General features: G+C 39.2%; 1 protein-coding gene across 1 annotated transcript in view; it reads right to left on the reverse strand.

Moving 5' to 3' along the window:
* Positions 1 to 20,995, reverse strand: part of LOC129505502 (KH domain-containing, RNA-binding, signal transduction-associated protein 1-like) — a 306,963-nt gene extending 285,968 nt beyond the window's left edge. The window contains exons 1-3 of the mRNA XM_055318521.1: positions 20,932 to 20,995; positions 20,299 to 20,435; positions 8,631 to 8,676 (exon numbers count right to left, since the gene is read on the reverse strand). Of these exons, the coding sequence (XP_055174496.1) occupies positions 8,631 to 8,676; positions 20,299 to 20,435; positions 20,932 to 20,995 (247 nt within the window). The remainder of the gene's footprint in view (positions 1 to 8,630; positions 8,677 to 20,298; positions 20,436 to 20,931) is intronic.
* Between the last annotated feature and the right edge of the window lie 1,392 nt (positions 20,996 to 22,387).

The raw sequence follows: 22,387 nt of genomic DNA on the forward strand, positions 1-22,387 counted from the left end.
AGTTATTCATGAGAGACAGAGAGAGAGAGAGAGAGAGAGGCAGAGACGCAGGCAGAGGAAGAAGCAGGCTCCATGCAGGGAGCCCGACGTGGGACTCGATCCCGGAACTACAGGATCACGCCCCGGGCCAAAGGCAGGCGCTAAACCGCTGAGCCACCCAGGGATCCCCTGGATACAATTTTTTAAAGTCTCTACTTAAATTCCAGTTAGTTAACATACAGTGTAATATTAGTTTCAGGTGTACAATATAGTGATTCAGTATTTCCACACATCACCCTGTGCTCACCACAAATGCACTCCTTAATCCCCATTATCTATTTAACCCATTCCCCACACACTTCTCTCTGGTAGCCACCAGTTTGCTGTCTATATTTAAGAGTCTGTTTCTTGGTTTGTCCCTGCCTCTTTTTTTCCTTTGCTCATTTGTTGTCTTAAATTGCACATGAGTGAAATCACATGGTATTTGCCTTTCTCTGACTTTATTTCCCGTAGCATTATACTTTCTAGCTACATCCATGTCATTGCAAATGGCAAGACTTCATTCCTTATGGCTGAAATATGCCTATACACACACACACACACACACACACACACACACCACCTCTTCTTTACTGATTCATCAATTCAACACTTGTCTGCTTCCCTAATTTGGCTATTATACATAATGTTGTTATAAGCACCAGGGTATGTGCATCCCTTTGAATTAGTGTTTTTGTATTTTGGGGGTAAATACCCAGTAGTGGGATAAAGGCCATAGAGTAGTTCTACTTTTAATTTTATGAGAAAAGTCCATACTGTTTTCCACAGTAGCTGCACCAGTTTGCTTTCCCATCAACAGGGTAAGAGGGTTCCATTTTCTCCACATCCTTGTCAACAACTGTTGCTTCTTGTGTATTGATTTTAGTCATTCTGACAGGTGTGAGGTGATATCTCATTGTAGTTTTGATTTGCATTTCCCTGATGGTAAGTGATAATGAACATTTTTCATGTGCCTGTTGGCCATCTGGATGTCTTCTTTGGAGAAATGTCTGTTTGTGTCTTCTGCCCATTTTTTAATTGGTTTATTTGTTTTAGGGGTGTTGAGTTGTATAACTACATATTTTGGATACTCAACCTTTATCGGATATGTCATTTGCAAATATCTTCTTCCATTCTGTAGGCTGCCTTTCGTATTGTTGCTTGTTTCCTTCGTTGTGCAGAAGCTTTTTATCTTTAATGCAGTCCCAACAGTTTATTTTTGCTTTTGTTTCCCTTGTCTCAGGAGACATATCTAGAAAAAAAGTTGCTAAAGTTGCTATGGCCAATGTCAAAGAGTTTACTGCCTCTCTCTACCAGGATTTTTATGGTTTCCTGTCTCACATTTAGGTCTTTCATCCATTTTTAGTTTATTTTATGTATGGTGTAGTAAAGTGGTCCAGTTTCTTTATTTTACATGTGGCTGTCCAGTTTTCTGAACACCATTTGTTGAAGAGACTGTCCTTTTCCCATTGGCTATTTTTTCCTGCTTTGTTAAATAAAGATTGTATAATTGTGGGTTTGTTTCTGGGTTTTCTATTCTGTTACATCAATCTATGTGCCTACTTTTGTGCCAATACTATGCTGTTTTAATCGCTATAGCCTTGTGATATAACTTGAATTCCAGAATTGTGATACCTCCAGTTTTGCTTTTCTTTTTCAAAGACTGCTTTGGCTACTCAGGGTCTTTTGTGGTTCCATATATATTTTAGGATTATTTGTTCTAGATCTGTGAAAAATGCTGTTGGTATTTTTTTAGAGATTGCATTACATGGGTATTTGGTAGGGATTGCTTTTGGTAGCACAGACATTTTTAACAATATTTGCTCTTCCAACCCATGAGTATGGAATGTCTTTCCATTTCTTTGCATCATCTTGAATTTCTCTCATCAGTGTTTTATACAGTTTTCAGAATACAAGTCTTTTAACCTCATTTTTATTCCTAGATATTTTATTCCTAGATATTCTACTGTTTTTGGTGCAATTATAATTGGAATTGTTTTCTTAATTTCTCTTTCCGCACTTCATTATTAGTGTATAGGAATGCAACAAATTTCTGTACATTGATTTTGTATCATATGACTTTCCTGAATTCATTTATCAGTTCTAGAAGTTTTTTGGTGGTCCTTTGTGTTTTCTATATAAAATATCATGTCATCTGCAAATAATGAAAGTTTTACTTCTTCCTTACCAATCTAGATGCCTTTTATTTCTTTATGCTTTCTAATTGCTGTGGCTATTAGTGGTGAGAGTGGACATCCTTGTTCCTTTTCTGACCTTAGGGGAAAAGTTCTGTTTTTCACCATTGCGTATGATGTTGGCTTGGGTTTTTTATATGAGGTCTTTATTATATTGGGATGTGTTCCCTCTAGACCTACTTTGCAAATGTTTTTTATCATGAATGAATGTTGTACTTTGTCAAGTGCTTTTTCTGCATTTATTGAAATGATCTTATTGTTCTTACCTTTCTCATTAATGTGATGTATCACATTGATTGATTTGCAAATATTGAACCACCCGTGCAACACAGGAATAAATCCCACTTAGTTATAGTGAATAATTGTTTTAATATATTGCTGGATTCAGTTTGCTAAAAATTTATTGAGGATTTTTCCATCTACAGTCATCAGATATACTGACCTGTAGTTATCTTTTTGCATGAGTGATGTCTTTATCTGGCTTTGGTATCAGGGTAATTCTGGCCTCATAAAATGAATTTGGAAGTTTTTTTCCCTTTCTGTTTTTAGAATAGTTGGAGAAGAATGGGTATTAACTCTTCTTTAAATGTTTGGTAGAATTTGCCTATGAAGGCATCTGGTCCGGGAATTTTGTTTGTTAGGAGTTTTGTGATTGCTGATTCAATTTCATTGGTTATCAGTTTATTCATATTTTCTATTTCTTCCTGTTTAAGTTTTGGTAACATATATTTCTAGAAATGTATCCAAGTCTTCCAGATTGTCCAATTTATTGGTATATAGTTTTCTATAATAATTTCTTATAACTATTTGTACTTCTGTGGTGTTGGTTGTGGTTTCTCCTCTCTCACTTGTGAGTTTGTTTATTTGGTACCTTTCTCTCTCTCTCTCTCTCTCTCTCTCTCTCTCTCTCTCTGATAAGTCTTGCTAGAGATTTATCACTTTTATTAATTTTTTCAAAGAACCAGCTCCTGGTTGCATTGATCTCTCCTATTAGATTATTTTTTTCTAGTTTCCGTCTCATTTACTTCTGCTCTAATCTTTATCGTTCTTCCTTCTGTTGGCTTGGCTTTGTTTGTTTTTTTCTTTTTCTAGCTCCTTTAGGTGTAAGGTTAGGGTCTTTGAGATTTTCCTCCTTCTTGAGGTAGGCCTATATTGTTATATACTTAAGGTTTTGGACAGTTATGTTTTCATTTTCATTTGTTTCCGTGTACTTTTTTATTTCTTCCTTTATTTCCTAGTTGGCCCATTCATTGTTTAGTAGCACGCTATTTAATCTCCATATATTTGTGGCCTTCACATTTCTTCTTGTGGTTGACTTCTAGTTTCATAGTGTTGTGGTCCAGGAAAAGTGCATGACTTTAATTTTCTCAAATTTGTTGAGGCCTGTTTTGTGGTCTAATATGTGATCTTTTGTGGAGAATGTCCCTTGTGCACTTGCAAAGAATGTGTATTCTGCTGTTTTAGGATGTAATGTTCTGGATACACCTGTTAAATCCATCTGGCCCTGTGTGTCATTCAAAGTCACCACTCCCTTGTTTATTTTCTGTTTGGATGATATGTCCATCAATGTAAGTGGGGGGTTAAAATCTTCTACTATTTTGTATTATTATCAATTATTATCTTTATGTTATTAACTGTTTTATGTATTCGGGTGCTCCTATGTTGAGTGCATAAAAATTTACAATCATTATATCTTCTTGTTGGATTGTCCCCTTTATTATTATATACTGCCCTTTTCTGTCTCTTATTGTAATCTTTGTTTTAAATTCTATTTTGTCCAATATAACTGTTGCTTCCCTGGCTTTTGCATGATAAATGTTTCTCTATCCCCACACTTTCAATCTTTAGGTGTCTTTAGGTCTAAAATTAGTCTCTTGTAGACAACATATAGATGGGTCTTGTTTTTTTCACCCATTATGACACCCTATGTCTTTTGATTGGAGCATTAATCCATTTATATTCAAAGTAATTGATAGATATTTATTTATTGCCATTTTATTACTTGTTTTCTGATTGTTTCTGGGTTTTCTCTGATACTTTCTTACCTTTCATGGTTTGCTGGTCTTCTTAAGTGATATATTTGGACTTCCTCCTCTTTATTCTTTGCATATTTATTAATAATTTTTTATTTGTGGTTACTGTTATATCTAACATCTTCTGCATAAAGCAATCTATATTAAGTTGATCATCACTTAAGTTTGAACCCATTCTTTACTCCTGCCTCCCTCACATTATAGGTATACGGTGTCATATTTTATATCCTTTTATTTTGTGAGTTCCTTGACTGATTTTTTACAGAAATATTCATTTTTACTGCTTCTGTGTTTTCTGCCTCCATACTGTGATTTTTGGTCTGTCTTTTCCACTCACAATGTCTTCTTTAGTATACCTTGCAGGCCTGCTTTAATGGTCATGAACTCTTAATTTTTTGTCTGTGAAACTCTTTATTTCTATTTTGAATGTTAGCTTTGATGGCTAGCGTATTCTTGGCTGTTGATTTTTCCCACCAGCACTTTAAATATATTATGTCAGTCCCTTCTGGCTTGGAGAGTTTCTACTGAAAAATCTGCTGGTAGATTTATGGGCTTTCCTTCATAATTAACTGTCTTTTGTCTTGCCACTTTAATTTTTTTTTCCTTATCACTATATTTTGTCAGTTTAACTACAATATGTTTTGGTGTGGGGCCCATTTTGATGGGAATTTTCTGTGCCTCCTGGACCTGGATATCTCTTTCCTTCCTCAGATTAGGTAAGTTTTCAGCTATTATTTCCTCAAATAAATTTTCTCTCAACTCTCTCTTCTTCTTCTGGGACTCCTATAATATGAATATTATTAAATTTGACAGTGTCAGTTTCCTAAGCCTACTTCATTTTGCATAATTCTTCTTCCTCTCTTTTGTTTAGCTTCATTGCTTTCCATTACTTTTTCTAAGTCATTAATTCATCCTTCTGCTTCTTCCAGCCTGCTGTTCATTACATCAAGCATGTTTCTAATCTCATTTATTGCACTCTGCATCTCTGATTCTTTTTAACTTTTATCTCTGTAGTAAGGGTCTTATTGATGTCGTCCATTCTTTTCTCAAGTCCAATGAGTATTCTTATGATCACTGATTTAAATTCTCCATCACGCATGTTACTTATATCTGTTTCATTTAGATCTCTAGCTGTGGCCTTATCTTGGTCTTTCATTCGGGATAAGTTCCTCTGTCTTGGAATTTAATCTAAGTTTCTGCCTTCTTCTGTGTGTTAGAAAAGCCAGTTATGTTTCCTGCTCTTGAAAGTAATGGCTTTATGAAAAATAGGTCATGTACTGCCCAGGGCCTTGCATTCATTAAGTGTCTACAGTGGGTGCTGCATGTGCTCTGCTGTTCTGTTCTTGGTACTCCATCCTTCCAGGCCAGTCTTCTGCAGAGGTTCTCTTTGCCTGCTGTGGGCAGGTTTGGTTTCCTGGCCTGAATGTGGCAAGTTTTAACAAGGTGGGCTCTGATCTGCTTATGAAATGAGACCTGTCACCACTTCCACCAGAATTGTGGTGGTCTTCTGGGGGGGCGGGGGCAGGGGCATTGAGCTGGGACTGAGGTAAGCATGACTGAGAAAGGGAGTCCCACTGGAGCACAGGGGGGTGGAGCTTAGTGTAAGCAAGTTAGGCAGCAGTGCCCATGCTGTACTGGTTCCTGCATCTGGCTCCATGTTTGTGCTGAGGAGCAGGGGAGGGAAATGGTGCTGGCCAGCTCCTTGATATTGGAGAGGTCTTTCCATGAATACTGTCTCTCAGGGGCACACTCCAGGAAGAGCAAACGCTCCCCACTCTGTGTCCCAGATGCTCTTCAGATTGCTGTTTCCACACTACATCCCTGGGTTGTTTTGCCCGCCTTCTTTCCAAGAGCAGTCCTGATGCCTCCAGATTCCCTCTCTAACTCTCCCAGAGCCCAGCCCAGCCCACTGACCCTTAAAACTTCAGGCTTTAAGCCCTTCTGGTTGCAAGAACTCACCAAATTCAGCCCTTCTCACTTTTCAAGCCAATGGCTATAGGAAAATGTTCTCTATATTTCCCTGTATACTCCCCTCTCTCTCTCTCACCCCTTTGAAACCACAGCCCCATCCTCCCCTGCCGCAGTCAGGATCTGTTTCTCTTCTAAACTACATCCCCACACTTCCTATCTTCTTTAATGTGGTCTCTTCTCATCTTTATTTGTGGAGTTTGTTCCGCCAGTCTTCAGGTCAATTTCTGAGGTATTTAGGATGATTTGATAGTTATCTAGTTGTATTCATGGGACATGGTGAACCTGTCCCCTCCTATTCCACTGCCACCTTCCCCCCTCCCATAGATAAAATTTTATTTAACCTCTCTGAGTTCATGGATAAGAAAGCTTTTACTGAATAATAAACCACCCCAACACATACATAGTGACTTAATTTTTTTTTTTTGACACAGGATAGTGTTAGCCAGTAATTTGGATATAGTTCAGTTGGGTGGCTCTTCTGTCTCTTCTGGGCTCACCCAGGCATCTGCAGTCCACTGCTAATTTTAGCTACCCTCTCTCACATGTCGGGGGCCTCAACTAGGACAGCTCATCTTTGCATCAGTTGGTCTCTCCTCCTCTCATCTTTCAATGGGTGACCTGGGCTTATTCCCATGGTAGTGACAAGGTTCAAAGAGTAGGAACAAATGGGCAAAACCTCTTGTAACCCAGGCTCAGAACTTCCCCATTGCTACTACCACTGCATTCTATGAGGCAAGGTAGGGTACAAGTCCAGCACAAACCCAACGGCTAGAGAAACAGAATCCCCCTCTTCATGGTAAGGGAAGGATATGTGGTCATTTTTGCAATCATCTACCTGGTTTTCTTATCTATAAATATAAGAAACCTTGTATAATTGTGTATTAAATAGGATAAAATATTTAAAAATCACAGGATAAATTGGAAGTGCTCGATAAATATCAGGGGCTTTCTCTCCTCTACTCCCTTTCAGACTACAGGGGTGGTGCCACAACCAATGATCTCATACAAGTTTCCTTGTATAGCTTGTGAATATTGTCTTATTAACTTAAGGCTTAAATGGATGTTGGTTTTAGTTAGCTTCATTAGATTATCTAATAAATCTATTAACTATGAATCTATATAAAGTTAATTATATGCATACATTTGTATTGATACCTAGTCACATGTACAGAAAAATTCTATATCACCCTATACTGATGGGGAAAGCTTATCTACAAAGAGACCCCTCGAGCCAATTTCCCCAAGCATTCAATCCTTGAGTCTGGGCTGGCTCTGTGACTCACAACCAAATGAAAACAATGAAACCAGTGCCAGTTGCCAGTTCCAGACTGCAAAAGACTAGCAGCTTCCATTTCCTCTATCTTAAAACACTAACCTGTAGAGCCCTGAATCGCCATGTAAGAAGACCAACTATGCCTTGCCACTTTCAGTTGTTCTAGCCTCCCACTATTTGAAGGATCACAGATGAATCTCCAAGCAACATGGAGCAGAGAGGCCTCATGCCTCCCATGCCCTGATTTCCTGATTCAGAGAATCATAGATACAGTAATAATAATAAAATATTTTAAGCCACTAAGTTTTAGGGTAGTTTCTAATCCATCAATAGATATTTGGTACAACCAGGAAAACCCTGGACATAGCTGAATATTGTCACTGGAGCAGAGAGCTGAAGCCACTGCCATGGTACTGCTGTAGAATACACATTGGCCATTCATCCTGAATCTGAGAGGAACTACAAAATCAAGAAGGCTGGCATGATTTAAAGGAGACAGGCAAGGGAAGTGTGGTTTTGCCATGGTGTTAAGACTCACACCAGCTCTGACTCACAGTCTGGAAAGCAATGATTATGAGCAGAGCAGCTGTGAGGCCCAGATATGTTCCATCTACACATAGGCTCCTTGAGCGCTGAGCTCAGCATCACCTGCAAGGCTTCCTGAAGGTAAAACATAGAACTAGGCTCATGAGCATCAATGTCTTAGAGTAAAGCCAGGTGTCTGGGCCTGGATGAACACTCATCACTGCAAATGTGGATATACAAAACACAGATAACAGCATGACTTATAAGTGCTCCTGGGTGGTAAGCCAGAATGAGGAAATCACAAACTGGGCAAGCACAGCTCATGCTTTAATAGTACCCCAAAGCTCCACTTGTCACCTCACATCCTGGTAGGCACTACTAGAAAACCTCAGTAGCAGCAGAATGTGCCAGTCCGATGCACACTGCCATAAAAAATATAGCATCCTTGGAGCAGAGACTCAGAGGAGGAAAGAGTGTTGGAGGTGCTAACACTAATGCCAGATTGAAAACCAACTACCATGTGAGTAAATGCACTGAAAAGGAGCTGTTCATCTGGCCCCTTCAGCCACATCTATACATTCAAATATAAGTACCAAGCATGTATTGAACACTTACCCTGTATCCCATGTTCTTCTGGAGTCCTTAGGAGTGGATCAATTTCCTGAAAATCAAGGTACCAGCAGTCAACCACAAAATGTCTACAGAAGGCATACACTGTGATTCAATTAGTGAACACCACCATATCCAATAACTAGTGCTCTATTCCAGTGAACAAATATTTTTTTTAAGTGCCTCCTATTTGTCAAATGCTGTTCAAGGAGTTTAAGATCTGATGGGAAGTCAAGCTACCTGGAAATCGCATACATCATAAAGGAAACTAAGTTCCATGAGAAAATAAAAAGGAAAGGAATAATTTTGACTGGAAGATCTGGAGGGTTTCATGGAAGAGATGACCTGTTAACTGAGATTGAAACAGATTAGGAGAATTTCAGGAAGCAGAAGTGAAGGAAACATGTATGCAAGGTCAAAAAAGAAAAAGGTGCATTCCAGACAAAATAAGCAACAGGAACAAAGGAACGAGGTCTAAAATAAAGGGGGATACTTCTGGAAGCAAAGCATGATATGACAAGGAAATGAAATAAATAGAAGGTGTGGGGGAGGGTATTGGGAGGCAAATCTGGAGGGGAGTTGGGGCCACAGTACAAAAGGCCTTGAATGCCATGCTAAGACAAGTTGAATTAACTGTCTAATTAATTAGGCAGTGAAAGTATGAGGCGCTAGGAACTACCAAAAGACCAATTCAAAATAATAGAAAAATGCATGCAAATGAGGAAAAAGTATTTCTGCCTCAAACTGCAAGCCACTAGCACCAAGGTGACATAACATTCCTCTGCGCAATCAGCATGACCAGGAGGATGGGGACTGGGTCCCTCACTGTCACTGCTGCATCCCAGCTCCTGTCAGGGCTGCTGTGTACTGTGGACATGAATATTTGTAAAAAGAAGGAGTAAATTAAATTCTTCCCTCTCTACCCAAGTTGAAGATTGCTCCTCTTGTTTGTATCATAACATGTTACCTGCTTTCATAGACATTTATGTGTTTTGGTGTTTTACTTTGATAGTTTAAATAATGTATAGGCAGAGACAAGGTTGTATCTACTCAAATACCCCCTGAAATCTAGTAGAGAGCCTTGCAAACTAGTTATTCATTACTTGTTTGGTATATAAATAACATGGAAGATAAAATAGTTTCATTACATCACATCAATATGTTATCATAGGCCAAAAAGAAAGCAATCTAAGTTCGCTGTTTCACATCTGGTAATGTATATGAAAGAAATGAAATCACTACCTCAAAGAGGTATTTGCATCCCATATTCACAGCAGCATTATTTACATTAGCCATGCATGTACATGACCTAAGTATCAACTGACAGAGGAATGAATAAAGAATATGTAGTATATATAATGGAATACTACTCAGCTATAGAAAAGAAGGAAATCTTACCATTTGCACAACATGAATGGACTATGAGGGCATGAATGCTAAGTGAGATAAGACAGAAGAAAAAAAAATCACTGTCATCTCACTTATATGTAAAATCTAAAAAGACAAAAAACCAAAACCCAAACTCATAAAAACAGAGAATAGATTGGTAGATCTATTGGTAGATAGATGAAGGTGGTTAAAAGGCACAGACTTCCAGTTATAAGATAAATAAGTTCTGGAGATGTAATGTATAGCATGGTAACTATAATTAACAATACTGCATTGTATATCTGAAAGTTGCTAAGAGAGATCTTTTTAAATGTATTAACCAATTTACTTTAAACTAAAAAAAAGAACTTAAAGTTCTCAACACAAGAAAAAATTCATAAATATTTGAGGTGATGGATGTTAACTAAACTTATTGTGGTAATTGGGTTTTTTTAGAAGATTTATTTATTTATTTTAAAGACAGAGAGAGAGCATGCATGAGCAGGGGGAGGGGCAGAGGAAGAGAGAGAATCTCAAGCAGACTCTGCACTGACCATGAAGCCTGATGCAGGGCTTGATCTCAAGACTCTGAGATCATGACCTGAGCTGAAATCAAGGGTCCAATGCTTAACCAACTGAGCTACCCAGGCAGCAGCTAATCATTAAATGGTAATTAAATTGTGGTAATAATTTAATAACATATATATGTTATTAAATATATATATAAAATCATTATATTGCACTGGTAATCATTTAATAACATATACATATATGAAATCATTATGTTGTATACTTAAAACTAAGATGATGTTGGAGCACCTGGGTGGCTCAGTCAGTCAAGCAGCCTAGTCTAGATTTTGATTCAGATCATGATCTCAGGGTCCTAGGATCAAGGGCTATGTCTGGCTCTGTGCTCAGTGGGGAATTTTCTTGAGGCCCTCTCACTCGCCCTGCTCACTCTCTCTCTCTCAAATAAATGGAGTAAATCTTAAAAAAAAAAAAAAACACTAAGACAATGTTATATGTCAATTAAGTCTCAATAAAACTGGAAGTTAATTGATTAATTTGCCATCATTTCTGATTATCATTTAAGGTCTTTATTTTTTTTTCAACACAATAATAAAAAGATATTTCCCATATATTTTTTCACCCCTTTGTCATCCACAAAATGCATCTGTTTTTCTTGTTTCATGTTCTCCTCCTTAGGAATCTAACCTGGAGTCTACTTCTAGATATATTCCTAGTATATCTTGATTCCTCAGACAAATTTTCTCACCTCCTTCCTACCTACACTTACCTCCTGGATCTTTTTGTGAATGCAAATAGCCTTCTCAAACATCTTTCCCTAAATAAATGTCCAACTCTTCAACTACTTTGCTCTTCTATCTTGTTTCCATGGATTATTTTCAATTAGTTCCAAGGTATTAAAATATTTTTTAAAGGTCATTTTACTAACAGGATATTCACTTTTTCTTAGTCTCCAAGTTAAATTCTATCAGCATGTGGTCATATTGACCAAACTTCCCTATAGTTTAATGCACTCTCTCTCTGTAAGCTTTGAACTAGGAGAGTTTCCTGCCATACTCGTTTTTCTTCTAATTGTCCCCACACTACTATCTGTCCCCAGCACAGATTTTTAGCTGCAGTAAGATCAAATTGCTTGCTGTAGATATAATTCTGTCTGTGTGCTACACTTTAAAAACAGGAAGACAGGGGCACTTGGGTAGTTCAGTCGGTTGAGTAACTGGCTCTTGATTTCTGCTTGGGTCATGGTCCTCGGGTCTTGAGATCCAGCCCCCATTTGGGCTCTGCACCCAGTGTTGAGTCTGCTTGAGATTCTCTCTCTCCCTCTTCCCCTAACCCCCCTTATGTTCTCTAAATACATACATACATAAATACATACATACATACATAAAATCTTTTTAAAAATAAAATAAAAAATAAAAAGAGGAAGACATTGCATACAGAGAATGTCATAAGACATTTTATAAAACTTAGAATAGTGGTTTTTGCATTTTTTTTCCTCATGTATTTCCTAAAACAATTTCTTTATACTATGTATTAAATTTTACCCAAGTCGACACCTAAATTTTTTCATCATAATTTTCATTAGTTGAAAGAATGTTATATCCAGTGCACCATAAGCACTGGCATTATAAAAGTAATATCACAGCTTTATACCCCAAAGTATCTAAGTGCAATAACTATTGAAGCCTCTGAGCATCCATTTATACAAATGTGAACACAGTTATTTTATATCTTTCTTTTTTCTCCTGAAACTTGTATTTCCATTCCATTTTCCTCTCAGCATTTTCTTACTGTAACATATTTATATGCTTGAAATTCCTTTGTTGATTGTCCTATTTCTCTGTATCAAAATATGCACATAAATTTAAATTTTTCCTTTTGACCATAAAGCCTTATAAATTTTAAAAATTATTTTGAATTAAGTTGTTATTATCATTATTATTAATATAGAATCAATATAACTGTATTATAATTGGGTTCCTGGACCCAAATGGGGGAAGGTGTGGTTTTCTCCAAACAAACAAATGATATTCAAGCACAAGCTGAGTATCCTACAATTCAACTCAATTCTGACATTATCTACCTAAAGACAGCATCAGATTTTAGGTTAAGAACTCAATCGCACAAGACTGCCCCTTATTCCTTCTGAGGCCAGTCACAAGCCCAGGTTATTATCTATGCTTCTGCCTGTCATTAAGTAAGAAGTTTCCACAACCCCCTCCCTGGGCTCAATCAGTTTGAAACAAGGGCTCACAGAACTCAGAGAAACATATTACTTACTAGATTACCAGTTTATTGTAAAAGGATATAATTCAGGAATAGTCAGATGGAAGAGATGAACCAAGCAAGATATGGGGAAAGAGCATGGAGCCCTTATAACCTTATAACCTACAAAATTTTAAACATCTCAAATTATAGTTTGACAATCAATCTAATAGGAATAGAAGAGATCTTGTTGTCCATTCCATTTCTATTCCCACTAGAATAAAGTGAAGTAATTATGTGTCCACCAAAGGCCAGAAAAATTCAATGTTGGGTGAGATTTAATACCAGTGCTCTGAAGTGAGACTTGACCCAGGGTGTCTGAGCACAGCTTCTGCATAACACAGCTTTCTTAGAGCCTGATGTGAAATGACTCATTCACAGGCTCCTTCTAGAGGAATGAAAACAGAGCAGCAGACAAGACAAGGAAGTCAATTAAATCCTGGACAGAGCATCATACTCTATAAGTAGAAGAGTGGGAATGCTGCTAGACATCAAAAAACACTAGGAAAACAAAACTGAGACAAGGGCAAGATGAGAGGGTCTACTCATCAGAAAGCAGGCTCAGCTACCTGGTAGCCTATCTCCCTGTGGCTTCCTTTACTCTATTTCCTGCTTCCTCAGACTGAACTTTCTAGAACAACAAAGTCATTGTTTAAAATCATTCATATTTATGATCACAGAGAGAGGAAAAAGGCAATCCTATACAATTGCAGAAACATATGTGTCAGTATGTATCAAAAGCTTTAAAAAAGCACAAAATATTTGACCAAGTAATTCCACATCTAGAATTCGCATAAGAGGAAATAAGCAAGAAAGTGCACAAAGATGTATGTGTCCAGAAATACTCCTTATCATATTATTATAGAAGCAAGAACTTGAAAAATAAAAAAAAACTAAAAGTCCAACTATATGGAAATGATCAAATTGGTTTTGGTAAATAATCAAATTAACACCATGAACTATTATGGGTAATTAAAAATCATAATGTGGAACTACAGTGACACAAGGATATATTTCCATTATACAACTTTCAAAAGAAGATAATTAAATGGTGCAATGGGGTCCTATATTGTTTTTAAAAGACATGAATGCATAAACAAGTCTTATCTGTGTGATAAAATAAGTTATAAACTGAATTGTAGAAGAAAATGTTGATGATATATTGTTAAGTTTAAAAAACAAATTGCAGACGAGTATTACAACTTTCAGTTAAATAATTATATGCATATATATAGTGTGTGTGTTCATTTAATATATATGTTTGTTAAATACATACAGTATGTACTATATCATCTATATATGAAGAATATAAGGATATACACTGAAATGTTAACAACAGTAGTATTACATATGGGTTTTCATTTTTGTACATTTCTGAATTTTCCTAATTTTCTACCAATACTTATTTTTTATGATCAGATTAATTCTTATCTACAACACTGCTGCTCATTTCCTTGCAAGTAAAAGCCAGAAAGAGCCGCTTCATGACATCTAAACACTGGTAATTCCACATTTACTTTTTTATATTGAAACCTTGGTGTGAAGGAGGGGAACAGGGTAAGACATCCATCATATCATATCCTTGATACATATAACTGAGTCCCCCAGACATAATATTTAAGACCAAACATTGAAATTATACAACATAGCATCATTATTTAAAAGAGACAAAGAACTTACTGTATTCAAAACATTCAAAAAAAAACTTGAAAGATGGTATTATTCTGTTACTACACTATTACAAGATAGATTAAGTGATAAAGAGTGGAAGGTATACCTCACCTTTGGTGGTCCACATGCAACCTATCTAAAAATGTTCATATACGAACTACATGGATCTTTTTTCTTCTGTGATAGATTAGGAAGGAGTGCCTGGTGTTTGAAGTGTGTTCAATTAGATTTCAAAACATCAAAAGGAATTTACCAAATATGGAGCAACTTCAGTAATGGGAGAACTATGTGAAATACTTTCATGTATAAGAATCACTGAGAAATAGAGAGGAGCCACAAATCTGGAGTCAAAAAACTTTCCTAATTTCTAAAATGTGGCAAATGAGCTCTAAAACCATAGATGAATGAGCTCAGCACCAAATGGTAAAACATTCTGGAATAGATTACTAAATGATTTGTAAGCACTTGGAAAAGGATCTCTGATTAGAGTGAAAGCCAATATGGGTTCAGAAAAAATAAAAATTGAACTAATTAACCTCATTTTTAAAATAGGATCATTAAACTGGAAATGCTATAAATACACTTACATATTTAGCTTTGAAAAGGCATTTATCAAAATCTCTCATAAAATCTCTACATACAAGATAGAAAAATGTGAGCTAGATGAGAGTCCACTAAGGTGGCCTGGTAGGAGTCCCAGAGTAGTTAGTGATTGATGAATCCACGCCTTCTTGAAGAGAAGCCTCCAGCTTGTGACTATATGCTTCTGTGTGTGTGAACTGAGTGTGTGAATGTGGGGATATATATGTGCTCCTATGTATGAATGGGTGAGTGGACTTAATGGGGAGCTACTATACACATATGGCAAATTTTCCTCAATTCCTCTTTTTTTTTTTCCTTACATTACATATCAATGCTGCATTAGGTCCTTTAACTTCTCCAAAGTATTTGTCGACTTCTTACCCAATCCATCTACTTCTCTCACCATCTCTCCTACTACCTGATTGAAGCTCACTATCTCTCCCTCAACCACCTGGTTGAAGCCACCACCACCTCTCACTTGGACCACAGCAAGTATCTCCTAGCCAGTGGTCTATTTTGCTGCTTACTCCCTACAATCCATTTTCCACACAAAGCCAGAGTGAGCTTTTAAAACGTAAATTAGATCACCCTATTATTTTGCTGAATATCTTCCAACTTCCTAGAATCAAATGACAGCTCCCAACCCTAGCACCAGAGCTTCCGGTCTGACTGCTGCCTACCCCTCCCCTCAATAACCAGGCAACGGTAACACTCTCCCCCTCCGCTTGCATCCCAGCTGTTCCCACCCTAAAGCTTTGTAATAGCTATGCCCTTGCCTGGCTCCCCGCCCTCTGCCTTTGAGTTTTTATTTTAAATGTCACCTCTGCAGAGGCCTCCCTGACCACTTGATTTTAAGTAGCCATCCCTCATATAGCCCTTCCTGCAAACAGGAAGGAGTGAGTCCCTTCTTCCCCTCACCCCCAGGCTTGCAGTCTTTCTCTCCTGCTCTTCGTTGGCAGACCTAAATAGGGATCCAGCTGGCAAGTGGTTTGCACAGTTTCATCTCTAGCAACACAAAGGTAAGTTGAGAAAGAGTGGAGAAGGGTTTGGAGGCAAAAGAAAATAGATTGATACCTGGCAAAAGTACTTATCACTTTTATTTTTCTTATTTATTTATTAATGTATTTGAGGTTTGCTTCTCCCTGCTATGAAATTGAATCATGTGAAACTCAGCTCTCAAACCCCAAAACTCTTAAATATTAGCAATTTCATATGGTTTTGACCTAACAGATTAAGTTCCTGTGGGCAGGATTTCATCAGTCTTCCTCAAAGTCTAAGTCTAACATGAAGATCAGTGTCCATTAAATGTTTGTGAGTTAATACAATATTGAATTCCTGATGAAGTGTTTAACACCAAAACATAAAAAACATAATTTCACCTTTCTTTCATGACTAAAAAATACTTCATATTTTTGCCTCATTAATTTCTATTTTATTTCTATTAATTTCTATTTATTTCTATATTATGATAGTATAAAAATTAAAAGAAGGGTAGAATGGATGGTTAACACAATCCCAAATGAAATAAGGTTAATAGTATAAGATTGACAGTTTAAAGGATACTAGACTGAAAAGACACCTACAAAATGCTTCCTTGAGGTCCAGTCTGTTAAGTCTGGAGTTGAACTATATTTGCAAGCAGGCAATCTCAACCTAGTTTTTGGAAAAGCAATAAAAATCCTCAAAAAAGAATCTTTCTGTTTCAATTGCAAAAGACACTTTTCAAAATTAAAGTTCTCTCAGCCTTTTTTTTAAGATTTATTTATTTATTTATTCATGATAGACCTAGAGAGAGAGGCAGAGACACAGGCCAAGGGAGAAGCAGGCTCCATGCAGGGAGCCCGACATGGGACTCGATCCCAGGACTCCATGATCGCGCCCTGGGCCAAAGGCAGGCGCCAAACCGCTGAGCCACCCAGGGATCCCCTTCTCTCAGCCTTTTACTGTCAGAATAAATGACAAACCCAGAGTTTTCCATTCAAAGTTGGTTTTGCTACATATTTACACATATTTCACATGTAGACATTGTGCACTTTAAATCATTCATTAGTCGAATCTCTGTGCCTCAGTTTCCTCATATGTTCCCTTTAAACAATAATAGAACATAACTCATAGAATAGCTGTGAAGATTAAATTAATACAAGAAAAATACTTCAAACTCTTAAGTGCTAAATATACCCCATGGTTTCTACATTTCTAAGTATCTAGGAATCCCTGCATCCTGCAAATGCAGATTCCCTAAACCCAACTCCATAGATTCTAATTCACTACATCTGGCAGGAGGCCTACAGATCTGCCTATTTATTAAGCATCTCAGGTAAATAAAAGCAGCCAGTGCTGAGACAATAAGAAACACAAGTCAACTTACAAACGTAAGGGCAAGGTACAAAACACCAACTGCTACACTTTCCAACCAAACTCTGCTCTCTCTGGTAACTCAATATGTATTCACTAACATTTAAGCTAAAATTACATCAGGAAAAAAATTTAAATGCACTATTTTATCACCCATTTCCAGTGTCTCAAATGAAGGGCTCTTATAACACTCTCCAGTTGCGTTTCCACAGCCCAATACCAAACACAGCGCATTCTCCTCTGTCTTCCTCTAAAGCTGCTGGTCTTCTTCCCATCTCTTGTCATCATCTCAACTCTCAAATGCTCGTAAGTGGTCTCCATAGTCTTCTTAGATCATTCAACCAATAAATAGCAGATTCTTCTTGTTGTTCCTCTAAGGCAAGTCTCTCTGGTCCTTCATCATTTTGATTACTCTTCTTCTACATTCCATCCAGTACCAAAAACAAATCAGCAAATCATCTTCACGTATCCAAAGTATCAGAGGAGGTGATTAGCAGATATCAATGCAAACTGTGATTCAAGTTTAATGCATGACATCCTCACACGGCTTTAGGCTTTAATGGAATGGGGAAGAAGGAGCACGGAATAAGGGGAAGGGGACCTGGTCAAGAGGAGCCCATACCCATAACCAAATTCAGGGATAGTTGTTGTCACTATTGTTACCTTAGTATTCAGAATAACAATTGCACCAAAGAAAGTCACTAACCACATGTAGAAGGTGGCAAGTCCCAAAAGAAAACCCTCAGAAAAGGAAGTCAGCAAATAATGCAAATTAGATTTTAAATATATATATTTTTTCTTCAAAAATGATTGCTAAGTTGGGTAGCCTGGGTGGTTTAGCGCCGCCTTCAGCCCAGGGAGTGATCCTGTAGACCGGGGATCAAGTCTCCCTGCATGGAGCCTGCTTCTCCCTCTGCCTGTGTCTCTGCCTGTGTGTGTGTGTGTGTGTGTGTGTGTGTGTGTGTGTGTCTCATGAATAAATAAATAAAATCTTTAAAAAAAAACGATTGCCAGGTTGATGACTCTTAGCAAAGGTTGCCCTTCTTTTAAAGATCTGTGACTGGTAGAGTACTGAAGGGAACAGGGATTCATGTTAATTGCTTGGAGGAGAAGTTATTTTAGGTCCTGTATTTTAATTCAAGAGAGAAAAAAATTCCATAGCTTCCTGCTTGTGGACTGAATTTTTTTTTTTTAATGACCCTTCTCAAGAAAACTCAGGTTACCAACATAGCAGGGATTTACTTCTGAGTTAGTGAGGTAGGAAGAGAACTTCCAGTAGTTCGGAGATTCCCCTCAGGATATTTACAGACTTGAATTTTACAGCACCATCCACCAACAATCATCCTTCACTACACTGTCCTGGAGGAAGTGCCGAGGATCTTCATTCTCCATGGAAAGTCACAGATATAGCAAATTCCAGCTGACAGCCACAAGAGCCCTGCTGGAAGCAGAGCATTCTTTAACCCCTTCAGTAACCAAGACCTCAAGTCCAGGGACATCCTAGTTAGGAAATAGGGCCAAGGAAACTTCATATTGCCATTAAAAAAAAAAAAATTACCTTAATTTTACCTATCTTAATACCTGACCTTAATTATCTGGAAAAGTTCCTAAACCGTCACAAAAATAATCATATTCACTAACATTTGTTAAGCAACAATTTTGTGTGCAAAAGAATGTTCTAGAGGCCAGAGATACACCTCTTGGAGCTTATGTTATATTGGAGACCAACCTGGAGATTATCTGGTAGAAGAAAAAAGCAGAAAGTACAAAAGCCCTGAAGGGGCAATGTGCTTGCTAGAGCGTGGAATGCACAGAGAACATGGGTTCTCGAATGCAACAAAAGTGTGGAATGGACAAGCTGAAGATGTATGGAAGATTACATCTCAGAGGGAACCAGGAGTCAGATCTCATAGAGCTTTGTGAATAGAAAATACCTATTATCATGTCATGCATATTGGGGGGTGTGTGAAGGTGGTATTATTACTTTGGCATAAGGAAGCATTTCTTTCTCTCTCTTTTTTTTTTTTTTTTTTTTTGAGTGTGTGTTAAGTGGAATAACAGTAATCAAAGTTGGGAAAAATATGAATATCGCTCCAAAGGAAGTCAGGTGAATTAAGATATATTAAAAAAAAAAATAGCTTCCGAAGATGCCTTCACCCAGGGACTCACTAGAGGCCCCAAAGGAAAAACTTCATTATCCAGGAGTATCACACTCCCATTTTTTTTTTCTCCCACACAACAAGGCTGAGATTTAAGTCTCCATTCATTAACTCATAATCTCTAGATACCTCAGCTAATATTAATTTGGCTGATACTTTCTTTTTCTCTGTAGAACTTCCATTGCCTTCCATCCTGTACCACTGGTGACCCTTATCCCCCAACTGCACGGGAAGGTCACATTATAAAGATTTCTCGAATGGAGGAACCGTTTCGTTGGCCGTCGGTACGCTCACCGACCCTTGTTCCCTGGGCCCTATGTTAGGCAGCCTGAATGCAGTTAAGGCAAACAACCTAAAGACTAGCATTCTCTAAAATTCTTTCTTTTCTTTTTTTTTTTTTTTTAAGATTTCATTTATCTGTTCATGAGAGATAGAGAGAGGCAGAGACACAGGCAGAGGGAGAAGCAGGCTCCCTGCAGGGAGCCCGATGCGGGACTCGATCCCAGAACCCCAGGATCATGACCTGAGCCACAGGCAGGTGCTCAAGCACTGAGCCACCCGGGGGCCCCTATAATTCTTTCTTGTAGAGAAAGTGGGCGAATGGGTGTAGCCAGATGTGGAGGGAAGTGGGGAGGAACCGGTGGCAAAAAAAAAAAAAAAAAAAAAAAAACCCACAAACACAAAAAACTGGTCCCACAACCTCGGGGACCCAGGGGCCAGCTGCGAGCGCGAGGTGATGGACTCACTTGAACGCGAGGACGCGCAGCGGCGGGTAGAAGCTGCGGCGGGTGCTCAGCGCCGCGCGGTTGCCCGACGCCCCTGGAGACGACGCCCCTGGAGACGACGCCCCTGGGGGCGCGGGGCCGCGCCTCGGCCGAGGTTCCTGAACTCAGCGCGCAGGGAGGGGCCTGCCCGGACTCCCAACACCGCCTCCGCGCCACTGCGCATGCTCCTGGGCCCCGCTCCCCGCCCCGCCCTAAGGCCCCGCTCCCCGCCCCCGCTCCCCACCCTGCGAACCTGGAAAGCCCGCTCCCCCCGCGCGAGTCCCCGCCCGCCCCGCTCCGGACACCGGGCCGCGGGGTCCCGCCTGGCGCCCCCCGCCCCGCTCCTCCGCGGGCGCCCCCGGGCCCGGGCAGGGCGGGCCGAGCAGGTGCGCACCCCACGCGCGCCCGAGGAGAGTGGCGGCCGCGTCCCGGGAAGTGCCCGCTTGCAGCCCGCGCCCCGCGCCTGCAGCCTGGGCGTCGGGGGGGGGGGTGCCGCGGGGACCCGGAGCTGCAGAAGCCCCGTCCCGGCTCCGCCCAGGGTCTCCGCCCGCCCTGCGCGGGGGCTTCGGGGGCGCCCGGGCCGCTCGCCCTGAGCGCCCCTTGCTCTGCCCGCACCTCGCCGACGGCCCGGGGTCGGGGTCGGGGTCGGGGCTGCGCCCTGGGCTGGCTCCTGGAACATTCTTGAGATGATCAAGACTTGCGGAGCAAACTCCTCTTCTCGGTCAAGTGGATCACTCGCCTAGCTGGGTGTGGAGCCTGCTTAAGAGTCTCTCACCTTCCTCTGTCTCTCCCCAAACCTCTTTCGAGGGGGAGGGGGAGGAGGAAGAGGAAGGAGGAGGAAGAGGAAGAAGAAAGAGGAAGAGGAAGAATTATTTTTTTAAAGATTTTATTTATTTATTCATGAGAGACGCACACAGAGAGAGGCAGAGACACAGGCAGACGGAGAGGCAGGCTCCATGCAGGGAGCCCAACGTGGGACTCGATCCCGGGTCCCCAGGATCACGCCCTGGGCTGAAGGTGGCGCTAAACCGCTGAGCCACCCAGGGATCCCCAAGAAGAATTATTATTATTGGAGGACTTATTACCCCAGTTCGTGGGAGTGCTGAACCTTCAGCGGTGCCTTCCTGCAATTAATTATCTTGACCCAGGGTACCACCTGGAGTAGAATGTATCCAATACATTATACTCTTATCTATCTTCTTAGTATTACTTTTATCTTTTATGTCTATATGATGGAAATTATTTCTGATAGTATGCTATGGCACATCTTTTTAGAACTACACATTCAGTGACATCAAGTTGGTAGCTTGCAATCAGCTATGTTGGAAGTATTGATACCATGTAAATTGACAAGTGCTACAAATGAGGGCTGATTTATCGTTTTACTGATTATTTACACAGAATGTAATAGGAAAAATCGTAATAGTGTAGGTTAAATATAAACTATGTATTTCCATAGCCATGGCATTGCGAATAGCACAAAAAATTGAGAAAATATTATTTCAGCCTTAGAAAGGTGTTATCCCATTCAGCCAATTAGTCACATCATTAGCAAAGGAGTCAAGTTCTACTATACATGTTTGTTGTTTCACTTTATCTTACTCATAAAGTAAATAAAAATATTAACCAAAATTCATGTCAGAACTATATTCATTTGTCATAACCATAGATTGGCTAGGGATACAAGAATTGGGCAAAAATCAACAAAAGCATTCTGTAAGAATCTTTTGGCTGTATGGAATTTAAAATAAGGAATATTATTTATTTTATTGTTATTTTAAGATTGGGTGCTGCACATCCTTCATATCAGTAAAAATTGCAATAAATCTATTTATGTATATTGCTACCAACTGAATATTTGTGTCCCCAAAAATTCATGTGTTGAAACCTAATCCCCAATGTGATCGTATTTGAAGGTTGGGCTTTCAGGAAATGACTAGGTCATATCGATGGAATGCTAAGGAATGGGATTAATGTCTTTATAAAAGAGACTCCGGAGAACTCCCTCACCTCCTAACACCATGTGATGATACAATGAGAAGACAGATGCCTATGAACCAGCATGTGGACC

This window comes from Nyctereutes procyonoides, unplaced genomic scaffold (assembly GCF_905146905.1).
Source record: "Nyctereutes procyonoides isolate TBG_1078 unplaced genomic scaffold, NYPRO_anot_genome, whole genome shotgun sequence".
In the NCBI taxonomy this organism is placed as follows: Eukaryota; Metazoa; Chordata; class Mammalia; order Carnivora; family Canidae; genus Nyctereutes; species Nyctereutes procyonoides.